This window comes from Pipistrellus hanaki (assembly GCF_964339955.1).
Source record: "Pipistrellus hanaki genome assembly, chromosome: 2".
In the NCBI taxonomy this organism is placed as follows: domain Eukaryota; kingdom Metazoa; phylum Chordata; class Mammalia; order Chiroptera; family Vespertilionidae; genus Pipistrellus; species Pipistrellus hanaki.
Genome location: NC_140504.1, coordinates 33,471,271 through 33,489,961, shown reverse-complemented (window position 1 = coordinate 33,489,961; position 18,691 = coordinate 33,471,271). Strand labels below are relative to the sequence as shown.

The 18,691-nt window shown below is 36.4% G+C and overlaps 1 protein-coding gene and 1 long non-coding RNA gene across 11 annotated transcripts in view; one reads left to right on the top strand and one right to left on the bottom strand.

Annotated features, from left to right (window-relative positions):
- TBL1XR1 (TBL1X/Y related 1) overlaps positions 1-8,400 on the top strand; it is a 148,983-nt gene extending 140,583 nt beyond the window's left edge. For all 9 annotated transcript variants that reach the window (XM_084875562.1, XM_084875563.1, XM_084875560.1 and 6 more), the window contains 2 exons: positions 917-1,018; positions 2,346-8,400. In XM_084875562.1, coding sequence (XP_084731688.1) covers positions 917-1,018; positions 2,346-2,372 — 129 coding nt within the window. In that variant the 3' untranslated portion in view covers positions 2,373-8,400. The remainder of the gene's footprint in view (positions 1-916; positions 1,019-2,345) is intronic.
- The window catches only part of LOC311618212, a 470,112-nt gene that overhangs the window by 140,082 nt on the left and 311,339 nt on the right, over positions 1-18,691 (bottom strand). The window lies entirely within an intron of this gene.

The window sequence follows — 18,691 nt, the reverse complement described above, 5'->3', positions numbered from 1 at the left end:
AGAGCCTTCCCAGTGTGATCAGCCTTGGCAGTGCATCTGTGGTTTCTGAAGTATTTTCAGACACACTGAAGAGGAAAGCAAGGAAAACAGACTTTCTAGTGATATACTCGGGTTAGCTAGCTGGGAGGTATTTACAAGGTACATGACTGCTAACGTTTTCTTTTTAGGAACTCTCGTTTGGCCTGTTAGGCTGCTTTAAAGCTGAGAGATGCCATCCTGTTTGTCAGGGCAGAACACCATTTTTCATTGTCCGTTTTCTCCCAGCAGAAACCCTGGCCTTTGCCCTATTTAATGACTGGTTTCTTAAGACAGTACATTTTTTGTGTTTTAATTAATCAGTGGCAGCTGAACGATTATTGTTCCTCTTGCTGAAGAAATAAAATTTAATTATACTTCTGATTCGGCTAAATTGATAATGAAATTATTAGTGTTCCTAGTTATATTTTTTAAGAATTTGAGAATTATGTACGTATCTATTTTTTTAGCTTCTTTCTTAACTGTAGCTTAGGGATCTATTCTATTAAGAAATTTTACTTAATATGGAATACCTAACAGACTCACACTATAATTGTCTTTACAAGTTGGCCAAACTCATGCAGCTTTTAGTAACATCATCAAAAGTTTAAGTCATACATTGGATGTTCACTTCTAACCATTGTTAATTGTGTCAGAGAGGCCAAAGGTGCCTTAGTTAAGAATGGTTATCAGTTCTGGAGAATCTGACTGTGAATGATCTGTTGAGAGCAGATTAGTGTTCTCTTTTTATGAAAGGATCCTCAAATCACTCTTCTAGTATTTTAGAACTTGTATTTACTTCGGAGTTTAAATCCTATCTTTGATTGCTAGAAATAAAGCCTTATAATATTTTTACATCAATATGTTAGTATTTATAAAATTTTGTTTTTCATATTTTTAGACGGGTGCTCTAGTTCACAGCTACAGGGGAACAGGTGGAATTTTTGAAGTTTGCTGGAATGCAGCAGGAGACAAGGTTGGAGCCAGTGCATCAGATGGTTCAGTAAGTATAATACAGATTTTCCAGCGGGTGTGTGGGTGTAAACATAGTGAATACATGTGGCTTAGTGTTCTCTTCAAAATAAATTTTATGATATGGTATTGATCTTTTTTACTGAAACCTGTATATTTTTCATGTTTGTTTCATAAAAAAAAAAAAAAAAGGAAACAAACTTTGTGCTACCTTTGCCAAAAGAGAGTGTTCATAATCAAGAAATTGACAGTTATTTTTAAAATCAAGCTTCCTTAGTGAAATTAGGAATAGCAGGATACCACTATGAGAGATTTGAATTTTAGTTGCCTATTTCTACTTTCTCTTCTCTTCAGAAGAGTGTTGGTGGCCAGGGAAGGGGGAATAAAGGAGTTGAGTTCTGCATTTGAGGAATATGTGATACTGAGAGACTTTTCAGGGTGAGGTTGATCAGCTCTACAGAAATATAAGTTATGACTTCTGAAGCTCTGAAAGCAAAGGGACGATGCATAGGGTACAGCCATTAGCTATTTACTGAAGCTGTAGTTTAATACAATCTGTAGTATGTTTTGTTAAGATCCAAAAGATAGGAAATGGTTTATTTTGAGCATTTTTTTTTAAAACTTTCATTTATTTATTTTTATTGATTTCAGAGAGGTGTAGGGAGAGGGACAGAGAGATAGAAACATCAATGATGAGGGAATAATTAATGGGCTGCCTTCTGGGGATTGAGCCTGTAACCCCGGGCATGTGCCTTTGACTGAAATCGAACCTGGGACCCTTCAGTCTGCAGGAAGACGCTCTATCCACTGAGCCAAACTGGCTAGGGTTATTTTGAGCATTTTTTTTTTTTACTTCTTAGTTAGCAGAGAGTAAATCTTCAAAATGTTAGCCATGGTTCTGCCTCTGTAGTGTTAGCCCGTCGTTTCCTCCCGCCTGATTAGACAATGTATCTGAGTTCTGTTAAGTGCCCATTGCCATGATTATTATTACTTTACCAGCTTTGTGAACTTGGAATCAAGAAATAGATTCCAAACTGTACTATAGAAAAGTTAAGTTACATGCTGAAACCGGTTTGGCTCAGTGGTAGAGCGTCGGTCTGCGGACCGAAAGGTCCCGGGTTCAATTCCGGTCAAGGGCATGTACGTTGGCTGCGGGCACATCCCCAGTGGGGGGTGTTGCAGGAGGCGGCTGGTCGATGTTTCTCTCTCATCGACGTTTCTGGCTCTCTGTCTCTCTCCCTTCCTCTCTGTAAAAAAATCAAAATATATTTAAAAAAAAAAGAAAAAAAAGAAAAGTTAAGTTACAATTGTATAATGAAATTCTTAACACACTGGTTGACTATTTTAATTTCTTACAGGTTTGTGTATTAGACCTTCGGAAATAGCGCTACTAGTTGGAAGCCATGGACCGACTATGAATGTGTACATAGCCAAAATGACTGTCCCTGACCCATGTACTGCTATCGTCCCACTTGAACCATGGCCAGTCCACTACAGCCAAATCTAAAGGAAATATATACATACAGTGTATATACACACAAATTGCACCCTGAAGACGACAGAATTTTGTCACAGCTTGTGAATTCTGTTCACCAAGTGCTGGAATCTAATCTGCTGTGCCCCTAAAATAGCATTTAGAAGTTTTGGATATGAAAAACAGAAGAAAGAAATATGCATTATAAAAGCAGACCATACATGTACCAGTTTTTGGATACTAATAACAGCCTTGTTTATCCCCTTTGAATCAGCAGACACCATGGATTATATTCTTTTCTTTCCTTCAATAGTTGAGCAGTTTGTATGTACAGAGAAAATGGACTTACAAAAACTTGCAGCAGTAGTTTGTTCTTGCTTTTAAACTTTTGTTTTTGGTTTAGTTTATGAATGCATGAAGTAAGGGAGTGAATCAGTTTCTTGTTTATATTTTTTTTTCACAATTTACAAAAATTATTAAAAAATATTTTAATGCATTCTTTTGAAAAGATGATGTTTGGTACCTTTTATGGCTCCCAGAGCATATATTCAATTGGTGCATGTTGTGGAAGGGGAAATTGGAAATTAATGAAAATATATGACTTTGGTCACGTCAATCTGTAAGACACATCAGTAAAAGGGTATTATGCTCTGTTCTTTTTTTGTTTGTTTGTTTTATTTCGTTTTGTTTTATTTTGTGATGTGGCTTAAATGAAGTAGTTTCTATTTTGGGACATATTTCTGCCAATTAAAAACTAGGAGGGCACAAATTAAAAAACAAAAAATACCATAGAGAAGATGCAAAAAAAAAAAAAAGTCTTCTGAAGTTTTGTAGCCATAACTAAATTATGGTAAAATGTGCACTATTATAAAAGGAGCAAAGTAGGTTTGGGGTTTTTGTTGTTTGTTTATTTGTTTGTTTTGCTTTGTTTTTTAAGAGATTAAAATGTTTCTGGATAAGGATTAGCTTCTCAAAAGTGTCCATCATTCTGTGTAGAAGCTTAAATATGTAATATAACCAAACTCCAGTATTAAAAATCTCTCATGTTACTTTTCTTTATACAAAGCAAGATAACGGCATATAACACTGCCATTACGTGGCAAAATGTTAGCTATCTTAGTTTAAAAACAATCTTTAAAACAAGACTTGCTTCAAGGTGTTTTTAAATAGCAGTGATTCCTATTTTCTTTTTTAAATGTATAATTGCACTAACTTCCCTGCTGCTCTGATTCTGCATTTGTGGTACTTGTGACTACATCCCTCCCCCAATATAGGTAGATTTAAGCTGCTATTTTTTTTTTTTTCAGTAATCACTACTATATCATGTCTTTTATTTTGTTTATAATATCAAGTATTTTCTTAAGGATGTAGGTATCAGATCAAACCTCCTCTTGTGCTCATGCAACTAAAAGCGAAAATTTAGAGAATTGACCAATGATAGCATGGGACTGTGTTCGTATGTGTGATTAACAAGTTTGTCGTGGTTAAGGTGAGAAGCCAGAACTGTCAGTTTTGAACAGAACAGTTGTCAAATTTCTCTCTCAAAGATTTTAATTAAGGAATCGCTTAGCAAATTTATAACACTAGTCCTATTACTAATTATTTGAGGCCTTTGCTACTAAAATTTTAACCTATGTTTTAAGTACAAAGTGATTTAGCCTAAGTAATGCAGCTTTGATTTTCAGCATTTGTTGTTTCGCTATTTTTACATAAGAGCATTGATTGAAGCAAGTCTTGGTTTTACTAAGGTAGGATAGCATTTGCTATTGTTAAATAAAATAAATACACTTAATTCCATAATACATTGTTATATGTACCCCAGTTGTTGTTCGTGGGGACTATGATACTGTAATAATATTTTTAAAAATTTACATCCAGAGAGGCAGTCATTTATGATGGTTTTGTGCCAGCTGTTTTTAGGGTTTGGATCACATTATAGATACTTAGAACTATTACCCTGTGACTTATGTAGGAAACCTAATATGCTGAGTATCTGGCACTTGAAATCCTGCTTTTATTGCTGGAGGTCCACATCTGTGGTTAACCTCTGTTGTTGTTTTAAAAAAATAAATAAAAATAAAAAAAATCTGTGCAATAATTTTTAATGTGCTCCCAGGAATAGACACAAATGTTTTGCATATGTTTAAGCTGCATTTTCCTTTAGCGATGCATTTGTCAATTGCACTGAATTTAAATCTGAAAGTCAGAGGTGATTATTGATAGTACTTTTGTATTTTGATATTGACAGTTTATTCATTTGCATACAGTTATTGACTTCTCCCCCAGCTGATTAAAAGATGGTCAAGTAGTTCTGCAGTAGAGCTGCCAAATAGCTACATTTTTATGGTGTTGTCATCTTTTCTGTTTTTATTTTTATTTTTTTATTTTTAGCTGTTTTACTTAAGCATAATAGCCACAATAGGACATATGAAAGATTATAAATACAGAGCTTTATTATCCTGATGTCTTGGGTCTTTTAAGTGTAAACTTTATCTGGAAGGTATCCATTTTGTAGGCTTGGGTTCTTTGTGAGCATACAATTGTTTATTTTTGCTGCTGTTCTCAACATCATCATTGCCTGCTGATGTGCCACGATGCTGCTCCAGTAGATAAAAAGCAGATTGCCTCTAATTTGAGCAGTAACATGATTGTAAGAGACCAAGTTTCACAGCAAGTAAAGTTTTATATTTGAAGTTCTTGCTCATTTTTTTCCGACAATTTATTCCTGAAGTTCAACTGACTCCAGTAGATTTTCTGTGGTATTCATTATATATCATTTTTGTTTAGGCTACTGTTAAGAAGCTAATCATAAGGAAAAATAGAAAGGAAAACTTGAATGAATAGAATATTCACTGATTAAAATAGAATAAAGAACAGCTGTGACTCCTAAACATCATAAGGGATTTTACTTCTTCTCCATGTAGGAAATTCCCTAAGCTCTTATATTTGATCCAATCCCCATTTCCTGTTGTTGATCAGGTACCATCATTGATGTCCAAATGGCTTTTAGAAGTGGTAACTTAATTTCCTGCTAGGTCTTAGAGTGTATTGAATTCTGTTTTAATTATTCTCTAAGTATGTTTTAGGATTTAAACCCCTTTTATAGATACTGAAAGTGCCTCCTTTTGTGATGTAAAAAACAAATATGGTGCAAAAGTAATCATAAGATTGAATTACATGAAGGGTGGTTTTTTTTTTGTTTTTGTTTGCTTTTTGACATATAAAAATGTCAAGAGAAAGGCCAAAGATTTGTACATTTTCACTTATAAAGCACTCCTTTTTCCTTAAACTTCTTTCTGTCAAATTAGATTTAATGAGAGAGTACTATTTTTAAGGAGCTGTTTATGTAGAATGATTTTGTTAAGAGTAATGTAAACTATTGAATAGAGGCCTGAAGAGGAGTATGCATTTTTGCTATTTAAAGGAATCACAAATGATCATCCTTATGTGAACAGGAAAAATAAATTTCAAATGTAGTGCTGTTTATCTTCTCAAAAACAGTTTTCATTTTCATAAGTGCATTTGTCCACTTGGATAGAACCTGCATTTATTCTCACATGCATTTGGTGAGTTACTGTTGACAGTTTCCACAGAATCCTACTCAGTGGACCAACATTGTGGCATGGCAGCAAATGCCAACATTTTGGGGAATAGCAGCAAATCTACAAGAGACCCTGGTTGGTTTGTGGGTTTATTTGGTTTTTTTCCCTTCTGAATCAGCAGGGATGGAAGGAGGGTAGAGAAGTTATGAATTATTACTCCTTCCAGTAGTAGCTCTGAAGTGTCACATTCAGTATCTGTTTTATTTTAACATGATTCTAGTTAATGTAGAGGAGAGAGAAAACAGAGGAAGCGTTCACTTTTTAAAATACACTGATTTAGAAATTTGATGTCTTATATCAGTAGTTCTGAAGTATTAGTAGCATTCTTTATTTCTGCCTTTATGTTGACAGTGTTGAAGCAGGGTGAATAACAGGCTTTTTTCTTTTTCTTTTTTTTTTCTTTCTAGTAAGCTGTTTCATGATGTTTTCTTTGGATTTTTGGATAAGTTCAAAAAAACATTCTGCATGTTATATCTAGTCTGATGTACTTATCCATCTCATTAAAAACAAAAACACAGACTGCATTTTGTAGCTCTGTAATCCCTAAATACAGAAGTGATTTTCTTCTTTCCTGACTTTGACATTGTAGTTGTAATGTTCTAATTTTGATTTTTACAAATCCTTTGGGTCTAATTCTGTGAGCCTACCTATAGCACTGGATTAAAATGTCTGCATCATTTCTTTAGTTATCCAGTTAACTTTAAAACTGTTGTAAAAGTGTAAACCAGCCCATGACAGTTTTTTGTACATGTTGAAGAACTTTATTGTTCAGTTTTCATGATTATTGTGTAAGGAAGACTGATTATAGATGTTCTATGCTGTCCTGGACCATGTTAGTTACACTTACGATGTATTTTGGTTCCACATCACAATGATTTGTCCCCAATGATCCTTTATCCTTTCTAGGCACATTTTTTGTTGTTGTTGTTGTTGCAGTTTCCCTTTGCATTGTATTGCTTTGACAACTGTAATTTGAATCAGATCTGAAAGAGGTCCAGAATAAAATATATTTTGATATTATGTTGGCTGTGTACATATATAAAACCTTTGATATCTATGTAGTTTGTATAGACTATTTAGTCAAAGAGAGAGATGCTATTTCTTGTTTACAATTTCTTGTTTACACTTTAATTGCATTTACTCCTCCAATGTTCTATTGTAGAATAAACTTTTTTGCTCTGAGTTAGCCTTCATAACATATTACATGTCTGTTCTCTCCCATACTGGTGTTCCTAATTGTAACAACTGCCATAAGAACCCAAACCACTGTTTTCATAAATATATTGTTTTCTAAGATACATAGATTACAGTAAGCCCATAGATAAAATTACAAATTTTACTATTTTATTACTTCTCGCCAGAGATAAGATTTTTTAAATGAAGGGTTACTTACTATTTTTATTAAAAATAGAGCATTTAATCAGCTAAGGAATAATTCTGAATTATTTTGAAAAATAATTATTGTACTTAAAGGACATTGTTTCACATAAACTAAAAGAGACCTCAGATTCATTTGCTTGATTTTTAGGATAGGATGCTCAACTTTCTTAATGACATTTTTTTCTGCATATAAACCTATTTAGTAATTTCCTCTTTAGCTAGTTGCTTATATTGCTAACAAAACTTAAAATCTATAAGGAAATACTAGGCACCTTCCAGTTTTAATTAAGCCCAACTCCTTTTAGAGACTTAAAAAGAATCATGGGTCATTTGTTTTGTTTTGTAAAAACTTGTATTTTCCCAGTCTTTTACTTGTCCCTTCCATTTCCTTAAGGAGAAACTAATAGAGGTATAGCCTTGTCATGTTTTATTAAATGATAAGCTAATGCAGGTCGCTAGAACTTTCTGACAGCCTTTTATTTTCAAAGGGTTAACTTTTATTGCATGGCATAGATTGTTAATATTTCACTTTACACTTTTTCAAAAAGTGTTGGTCTAAGAATTATAATCTGTAGAAGCTTGAGGTGAAGCTGAAATAAATTTGAGTATTCATAGAAAGGGTTACTTTTTATTTCATAGTTGTTACACTTTATACAGTAGGTCAGATTTCTTACCTGTGATAATACATAGCAGATCAGGTTAAAGTTTACTGTTTCAGTATATTCATCCGCAGATGCAGTGGAAGGAAAGCCACTGTGGATAGTAGTTTTGTGGTACTTTCTCCAGAGCACTCTGTCAACAATGAAATGTTAACCCTATGCTACTTTTTCTGCATGTTTTCAAATGTCATATCGCAATGCTTTGTCCTAACTTGTAATATTTTTGTATAAATTTTTTAGGAGTTCCTTGTAATTTCTTTATAATTTAAAATATATTAAACACAAAGTGTTTAGTAAAGTACAGAAGACAATTAGTAATGTTTCTTGGTTGTTGGGTTTGTATGATCAATTATGCAAACAGTTCACATTTTGAGAACTATGATAGAACCAGTGGGGTGGAATTTACATAGAAAAAGATACCACAATTTTATTTAAAAAACACAAAACAAACAAAAACACAATAATAGTAAGTAAGTCAGTGTCAGAATGGGCTCTACCAGAAATATCTAAAGCAGAGTTTGGAGGGCTACTGGATAGGACTCTCTTTCGTTCGGGGATTGAATAGAAATGTCAGGAAGTGAAACTCTTGCAGTAAAAATCCAGTCACACTGAACCCAGTCTGAGATCAGACATTTGAAAACATCAGCTTCCAGAAATGCATATCTTCAAATTTAGGGGGTTTTAAAAAATCTACACACTGTCAGATTCTTTTCCATAAAAGCTTTTTTGACTGATGGAAAGATTTTTAAAAGTAAAAGGAATTCAAACAAATTCTTAACCCTTGGTTAATTGTCTGATTTCCCAACTTGACAAGCAGTATCCCCAAGTAGGGGACAGAAATGGAGAACTGCACATTCAGCATGGATAGCGTAATAAAGGTCTACCTACAGTGCTAAACTAAATTGAGTTTAATGTGACATAAAAAAATGTAGCTGTGTACTATGTCTTTATTTCCAGTGAAGTGGTTGAAATATTTAGCATATGGAAATAAACTTGTTTGAAGTTGGACAAATATGGTGTTGAAATACGTCTTACGATAAATCACAACTAAATTAAAGGTAAGTAAATTTTACTTTTTTAGCAATGTTGATAAATCTAGAGTTCATTAAAACCTTTTTTAAAATAAGGTTCCTGCCCTACTAGGTATGTGTGCTGCTCTTAATGCTTGTTTATGTACCATAGAAGTATATGTATATACAGAAATTGGAAAATGATAAATTCCCATTTCCAAGCTCCCAATTCCTCCTCAGTTGTGACCATTGTTAATAATGTATCCTTTCAGACATTTTTCATACATGCTTTTTTTTTTAATGGGTTGTAATATTGATTTCGGAAACACTTTTTCATTGAAAATGTCAAGGACTATTGTCCTATAAAGTACAAGCACTTCCCTATACCACAAAGCAGTGATCTTCAACCAGTGTGCCACAAGAATTTTTAAAACATGCATTACCTGATTATTTAGTCAGGAGCACTGGCCTCTTTTCCCTTAGATTGTAGAAAAAACAAACAAACAAAACATGACAACGGCCAACACAATGATAGCTATCCAATGAGAATGATTCAAAATGAGACCTTTTTTTTTTGTTGTTGTTAGATCGGCAAAACATGTACTTTTGTGTGGGCTGCAGGATTTTAGTAATTAGTTTATGTGTGCCATGAAATCAAAAGGTTGAAAATCACTGCCATAGAGGTTAAGAGCATGAATTCTGTCTGACTGCGTAGGTGGGTCCCAACTCCACTACTTACTAGTTATTTCATCTAAGGAGTTACTGTCCTGACTTTCCTGTCTGTAGAATGGGACTAGTGGTATGAGGTAGGAGGATCAGAATTGTTCACATACCTGTATTTAAAGCCCGTAGGGAATAGCGTCTGGCTGTGTAAAGTGCACTATGTGTTACCATAATTTTGATTTTTAATAGTTGTGTTGTATTATACACACTAATTTAGCCCCTATAATGTATATTTAATCACTATCTCCTATTATAAACAACTAGTGTCCCAGTGCACAGATTTGTGCACATTGAAATTAATTAGAAGAAATATCTTAATATCACTATTAGCGTCTTGCTTATGAAAAGAAAATAGGATTCTACCAAGTCTCCTATCTACCTACTCCAGAACTTCTGTGAGGATCAAGTGAGATGAAGCATGGGAAAAAGCTTCACAAACATTTGGTAAAACTGTAAAATGTTTGCACCTGGCTATAAAGCAAGTCATGTTCCTGGACTGAAGAAACTCCAAGGAGGTTAGTCACTAGGGAGAAGCAGCCAGGTGTTGCTACAAGATGTCATTATCCAGCGCCCACAGCCACCATTTCCAGGCTGGGCTGGGCAGTGGGCCGCATTTTACAGCATGGGGTCTCGGCAGCATTGGCTGCAATTTGGTGGAGTGTTGCTCCAGGGTAGTGGTGCCTATGTCCCACTTCAGGGAAACCAAGTATTGGTTTGTCAGTGCCAGGTCCACAGTGCCATTTATTTTTATTTTTTATTTTAAAATATATATTTTATTGATTTTTTACAGAGAGGAAGGGAGGAGAATTAGAAACATCCATGAGAGAGGAACATCAATCAGCTGCTTCCTCACAGCTCCTACTTGGGTTGTGCTCGCAACCAGGGTACATGCTAGTGACTTCTTGACTGGAATTGAACCTGGGACCTTTGAGCCTATAGGCCGACAGTCTATCCACTGAGCCAAACCAGTTAGGGCTGCCATTTATTTTTAAACAGCCAGTGTGCATCATAGTACCGCAGTTCCTGCATTGAGTGTCTGCCCCCTGGTGGTCAGTGCATGTCATAATGAGCAGTTGGGCGGATGGACACTCAGCCTTCCTATATAATAAAAACCTGATATGCAAATTGACCTACCGTGAGAATGACCAGTCACTATGACACACACTGACCATCAGGGGGCAGATGCTCAATGCAGGAGCTGCCCGCTGGTGGTCAGCGTGCTCCCAAAGGGGGAGCACCACTCAGCCAGAAGCCTAGCTCATGGCTGGTGAAAGCAGGAGCCTCTCCTGCCTCTGGTACAGACAGGCGGTAAGGAGTGAGACAGGCGGTAAGGAGTGAGCTGTCCCGGACTGTGTGAACCCCCGACTGTGAGAGGGCAGACATTCTCCAAGGGGTCCCAAACTGCAAGAGGGCGCAGGCTGGTCTGAGGGGCACCCCCTCCCCCACAGTGCACAAATTTTATGCACCAGGCCACTAGTCCATATACACACACACACACTCAACTCCCGTGCATGAAATTCATGCATGGGTAGGGTATCTAGGCCTGGCTAGTGATCAAGGCCAATTGGGGCCTTCCTTCCCCTGGCTGCCAGTTGTTGGCCAGAGGCTTCCTTCATTTCGTGCCGCCCCCTGGTGGCCAGCACATGTCATACGAACTTCTGAGGGGACAATTTGCATTTATATGGTACATTAAACATTTGTGTTTAAGGCACCATATAGTAGGACAAATTCAACAGTTGATTATGATGCACAACTCTGGTTAATAGACACATTCAAAGACTTCCAACTCACCCATTTTCTGGTATTAAATTTATCTGTTATTTCAAGAGGGGTCATTAGGAATTTGTAGAAGGGAAATTCCTTGGGAACGAGAATAATTTAGACCAAGATATGACAACCATTTCGCAGGAGTTAGGGAAAAAAACTAACTTTTTAAGCCTATGTTACTAGTTACTAAATGTTGACAATATCGTTAAGTTTTGGTAAACATGGAAGACAATATTTGCCACAGAGTACATTATATAGGTTAAGTTTAATTGTGTGCTTCATAAAAGTACCAGATTACTTAATGGTCTATACTAATATTGGTGGGAGCTAAATTTCTGGTCCATGTGCAAATGAATAGCAGACTTTTTTTTTTTTTTTTTTTTTTTTTTAGGACTTCTTAAATATTATTTTTATACATTTCATCCTCTCAAGTCTTGGGGCCTTTTTTTTTTTTTTTTTTTTTTTTTTTTTCCTAAAGCAAATACTTATTTGTTGATGATCTGGAATGTCCCAGGAAGCATGTTTACCAGTGTAAGTATGCCTGGTGTGTAGGCTCCTGGGAGATTAGAAACTTGGCTGCAGTGAGAGGGCCTGTGAAGTGGGTTATGGTTTATGGTTGTCCATGAGAATTCGTAGCTTAGGGGTGGGAACTGTGGAATAGAGGCTGGCAGGAACTGGGTGTCTTCCTGATTAGTAACTGAAATAAAGTGGCTGAGGAAGCTTTGTTTCCTGCATTTAGTCACATTCTCATCTCCATACTGAGATAACTGCACCTTCTGAAAGGTGTCTTCCCCTCTATTCATGTACTAGGTGTACCAGTTAATAATGCAGATTTCTTTTTCAATAGATGAAGTTACACATATGTTGATATATGTGCTATTTGATTTGTATGCTATTTTGTACTGACAACAAGTTTCAAAACTTCATGTCAAATTTGCTGAAGACATTAACATCATAGATATTTGTACACTTAAAAATGTTGGATTTTGTGCCAAAGGGGGGAAAAAAAGCATTTGCAGGAAGGTTTAACTCATTATTTTGAAGAAAAGTGCTGCTGAATACTTTGGGAAGCTTATGGTGAACATGCTCCATCTCAAGATACTTGTGAACGCTAATTTAAAAGCTTTGAAAGAGATGATTTTGATGTGAAAGACAAAAGACATCCAAGTCAACTGAAAAAGTTTGAAGACCAACAATTAAAAGCATTATTGGATGAAGATGCATGTCAAACTAAAAAACAACTTGCAGAAAGATTAAAAGTTGCTCAGCAGACAATTTCTCATCACTTACAAGCAACGAGAAAGATTTTAAAGGAAGGCAAATGGGTGCCACATCAACTAAACAAAAGACAAATGGAAAACCCACATCAACTGAACAAAAAACAAGTGGAAAACTGAAAAGTCATCAGTAAAATGTTTCAACAGCATGAAAGAAAGTCTTTTTTGCATTGAATTCTGAGTGGTGATGAAAAGTGGATTTATTTTGAGAATCTCAAATGCACAAAATCATGGGTTGGTCCAGGCCAAAATCAACATCCAATGCAAGGCCAAATGGCTTCAGAAAGAAGACAATGCTCTGCGTTTGGTGGGGTCAGGAAGATGTAGTGTATTATGAGATTTTAAAACCAGATGAAACCCTTAATACTGATCACTACCGACAACAAATAATTTGAACCATGCTTTGATAGTGAAATGACCAGAATGTTCCAGAAGACACAGCAAAGTAATTTTGCTTCATGATGACACAACATCACACACTTCAAAACCAGTTAAAGACAGTTAAAAGATCTTGCCTGGGAAGTATTAACCCACCCGCTGTATTCACCAGACCTTGCTCCTTCAGATTACCACTTGTTCTGATTGATGGCACATGCACTTTCTGAGTAGCACTTCAAAACATATGAAGAAGTGGAAAATTGGGTTTCTGAATGGTTTGCCTCAAAACAAAAAAAAAAAAGTTCTATTGGGACAGTATCCATAAATTACCTGAAAGATGGGGAATTGTGTAGCTAGTGATGCACATTACTTTGAATAAAGCTCTTTTGGTGTTTCTCTTGAAATAATTGTTTTCCTTGATGACAAAATCCGCTATTATTAACTGGTATACCTAGTAATACCTCTCCTAGTATATCTTCTTCCCTCCCTCATTTGCTTAATTCTTAATTGTTAGGTTCAATCAAGTCAGGTGCTTCTGTGGACACAGGCCACTCACCAACTCCTTGCCCACTTCCTCTGCCTTCACTGTGAAAGAGGTGTCAGTGCCTAGACATAGCTCTGCTTATAGAATTGCTTCCTATCTGCTCTGATATTATTAGGCTGTGTTCCTGAAGGACAAAACCGATCTACTATAGTTTTCTCTTGATCCCCAGAGCCTAGAACAGTGCCTGGAAAAGAGTGGTTGTTGGATTCATTTGAGGCGGTGGTAAGAGTGGGAAGGCCTTCCTGGAGAGTGAATTTTAAAAATGAGAACGCGATTATAAAAAGCACCACTCTTTCCTATAGATGTGAATGTGAACAGTTACTTTACATCTGAGTGTCAATTTCTTACCTGTAAGAAATATCTATTGGCATCTTTTTTTATTCTAGATTAATTTTTGGAGAATTCATTCTAGGTCTGTGAAATACCAGATATCATGCTGTATTACAAAACCACTGTTCTCAAAACTGCCTGGTAATGGCACAAGAATGGACATATACACCAATGGCATAAGAATAGACATATACACCAATGGAATAGAGAACCCAGACATTGACCCAAACCACTATGCTCAATTAATATTTGACAAAGGAGGCAAGAGCATACAATGGAGTCAAGACAGTGTCTTCAATAAATGGTGCTGAGAAATTGGACAGATATATGCAAAAAAGTGAAACTAGACCACCAACTTACACCATACACAAAAATAAACTCAAAATGGATAAAGGACTTAAATGTAAGATAGGAAACCATAAAAATACTAGAGGCCCAGTGCATAAAATTTGTGCATCGGGGGTGTGTGTCCCACAGCCCAGCCTTCACATTCTCCAGTCTGGGACCCCTTGAGGGATATTCAACTGCTTATTTACAGGGATCGGGCCATGAGGTGTGGCCAGCCTGAGTGAAGGGCTGACGGCTGTTTGCAGGCTGGCCAACCTCCCTAGCTGGGACCCTCACCCCATGGTGTGTGGCCAGCCTGGGTAAGGGGCTTTTTTCTTTCTTTCTTTCTTTTTTTTTTTTTTTTTTTTCAGTACCTCTTTGAGTGGAGTCCAGGGCAGTTGGAAGCAGGTATCTGGAATTTATTTATCTTCTGTAATTGAAACTTTATAGCCTTGAGCAGAGGCTAGGATTGGCCAGGGCAGGTGGGAAGCTTAGCTTCCTCTATCTCCGGGAACAACCCAAGCCTCCTGCTTGCTCCGGCTCCATGGTGGCTGCCATCTTAGTTGGATTAATTTGCATACTTGGTCCTGATTGCTGGTGGGTGTAGCTGAGTGATGGTTAATTTGCATGTTTCTCTTTTATTAATGTAGATTAGAGGAACCTACAGGCAGCAAAATCTCAGACATATGTTGAAGCAATATTTTCACTGGTATGGCTCCTAGGGCAATGAAAACTAAAAAGAAAATAAACAAATGGGACTATATCAAAATAAAGTTTCTGTAAAGCAAAAGAAACCATCAACAAAACAACAAGAAAGTCCACTGCATGGGAGAACATATTGCCAATGTTATCACAGATAAGAGTTTAATCTCCATTCAGAGGGAACTCATACAACTTAACAAAAGGAAGATTAAAAAAAAATCAATCAAAAAATGACAACGGATCTAAATAGATACTTTAATAATGAAGAGAGAAGAAAGGCCAAGAGACATATGAAAATATGCTCAAAGTCACTAATCATCTGAGAGATGCAAATCAAAATGACAATGAGGTACCATCTTATACTTGTCAGAATAGCTATCATCAACAAATCAACAAATGACAAGTGCTGACAAGGATGCCGAGGAAAAGGAATCCTCATGCACTGCTGGTGGGAGTGCAGACTGGTGCAGCCCCTGTGGAGAACAGTATGGCATTTCCTCCAAAAAAATTAAAATGGAACTCCCATTTGACCCAGTGATCCCACTTCTAGGAATATATCCCAAGAAACTAGAAACACCAATCAGAAAGGATATATGCACCCATATGTTCATAGTGGCACAATTCACCATAGCTAAGATTTGGAAACAGCCTAAGTACCCAACAGCAAATGAGTAGATTAAAAAATGTTGTTACATCTATACAATGGAATACTATGTTGTAGTAAAAAAGAAAGAATTCTTACCATTTGCAACAGCATGGGTGGAACTGGAGAGCATTATGCTAAATGAAATAATCCAGTCAGAGGAAGATAAATACCACATGATTTCACTTATTTGTGGAATATAATGCACAATATAAACTGATGAACAAAAAACAGATCCAAAGACAGAGAAGCATCAATCAGACTGTCAAACCTTAGAGGGAAGGTAGGGGAGGGTGGAGGAAGGGGGGAGAGATCAATCAAAGGACTTGTATGCATGCATATAAGCCTAACGAATGGACACAGACAACAAGGGGTGAGGGCATGAGTGGGGGTGTGACGGGCCATTGGGGGGGTAAGGACACACATGCAATACCTTAATCAATTTAGAAAAAAATTAAAAAGAAAAAAATATCTATAGGAGATAATTGCTTTTGAGGTTTTATGGATTCAGTCATACAGATTATTTAGCCCAGTAATTAGCATAATGAGGCTTTCATACTTGGCATGAATATTATTGTTACTATTTTTACTGTTCTAAACATGCCAGAGAAAACAATTGCTTCACAGGGAAATTTGTTGTAAATAATCCTATATAATAAGGAGCTAACATGTTAATTAGACCAAGGGCCCAATGACCATCCGGACGACCTTCCAGACGAAGCTGGGGCTGCGAGGGCTGAGGCAGCCGGGATTGCGAGTGCTGAGTCCCTTGCACGAATTTCATGCATCGGGGCCTCTAGTGGGTTATAATTACATGTACAAAGCACTATTATGGGAGTGAGTTTTATTGAACATGCTATTATTTACAATTATATTTTGTTACAATGGGACATCTGAAAATCTGTTCATTGTTTTTGCATACAGCCTCCTTAGATGACGATGACGATGTATGTGTCATCAGTTTCCTGTGTTACTTTATCTGTAATTTTGGTGTGTCTTGCCCTTAGTCTCCTACATTTTATTTTATTTTATTTTATTTATTTTATTTTATTTTTTATATTGTCAGGAATTGGGAAATGCACTTTTAAAAGCAACTCTGTGCCAAGCATCCATTTTGTAATCTATTATTTATAGGAAGACATTAGAAATGGCATCGATATCAAGAAAGAAGGTTCGAAAGGCTTAGCGTTTCACATTTCACTCTTTGGCTTTTATTTCAATTATCTCACTTAGAGCTCAAATTTGAAACATTAATCAAGGTCAAAAATAGTACTCCACTTTTGTGGGTGTTTGGTCACCTCTATCTTCAGGCATAGAAATTTGGTTCCAGGTAATTTCCCCCGGTGGTAGTAATACATGGTAAGTTTAGATATTTTTTTAAGTAAAGAGGAGTGTGTGTGTGTGTGTGAATGAGAAATCACAAATACAAATTTTATCTAGTTTTGGGCATGGCTCTTAAGTGCTGCTAATTATAGGCCTTTCAGCCATTTCAGGGACCCTCCTCCCCCCACATGGGGTGTGCAGCATGAGGAGGAAAGAAGTGTTGCCTTTGTCACCGAGATTGTGGAGTTGTTTGTTCTGGTAGCATACTCACCCCCCACTCCTACCTCTCACCCACCTGGCTGTAGCCTCTGTTAGTTACACAACATTCACACTGCCATGCATTTATAAATAAAACTAAGTTTTATTTTATCATAAAAGGGATTTTGTGTGACTGGTTTTATTTCACTTAATATAGTAAAACATCTTCCTGTCGTTCTTTAAAGAAACCTTATTGTGTTCTAATTGACAAAGTGCGTATTTAAATTGTACGTTTACGTATTGGCCTGTGTATGCACCTGTGAAACAATGACACAGAATGAACCTGTCACCTTAAGTTTTTTCATGCCCCTTGACTATCCTTCTCTCTGCACCTCCCTCTCCTGCTCCTACCATTCTTGGGCAACCACCGACTTGCTTTCTGTCACTATAAGTTGCTTACATTTTCTAGAATTTTATAAAAGTAAAATCAATATGTACATTTTTTTTTTTTTTTTGGTGGGGGAGGCAGTCTCGTTTCTTTCACTCGTGTTTTATAAATGAATAGTTTATTATTTTTTATTGCAACGTAGTAGTATGTTGTATGGATATACCGTAAATTATTTAACCAGTAACCTGTTGATGAACACTTGGGTACTACTATTCTTTGGCTATTACTAATAATGTTCCTGTAAAGACTTGTGTACAGACTTATTTGTGTATTAGGCTTGCTTTCATTTCTCTTGAGTAAATACCTAGGAATAGAACGGCTGGGAAATATTATGTGTTTATTTTTCTAAGAAACTGCCAAGCTTTTTAAAAGTGGTTGTGTAATTTATTGTTTTACATTTCATCCAGCAATGCATGAGAGTTTCAGTTGTTCTGTAGCCTTACCAACATGGAATGGTCAGTCTTTCAATATAAAAGTCTTTTGAATAATTTTAGATTTACAGAAGAGTTGGAAAGATAGTATAGTAAGTCCCTATATCCTTTACCCAGCACCCCCTGGGAGTAGTATAATAGGCATACTTATCAAAACTAAGAAATTAACATAGATACAGTACTTCACACAAAACCATAATTCAGATTTCATAGCCCCCTCTTACTCCCCCTCCCAATCCAGCTTCAACATGGCATTGAGCCATTGTGTCTCCTTGATTTCCTCCAATCAGCAACACCATCTGTCTCCCTGTTTTTTATGACCTTGCCATTTTTTGAGAAGCCTGGTCAAGTATGTTCTAGAATGCCTCTCAAGCTGGGTTTATCTGATTGTTTTTCTCATGATCAGGCTGGCATTTTGGATTTTGGGGAAGAATATAACAAAGTTTAAACGTAATCCCAGCATTACAAGAAGTACGCCACATCAACGT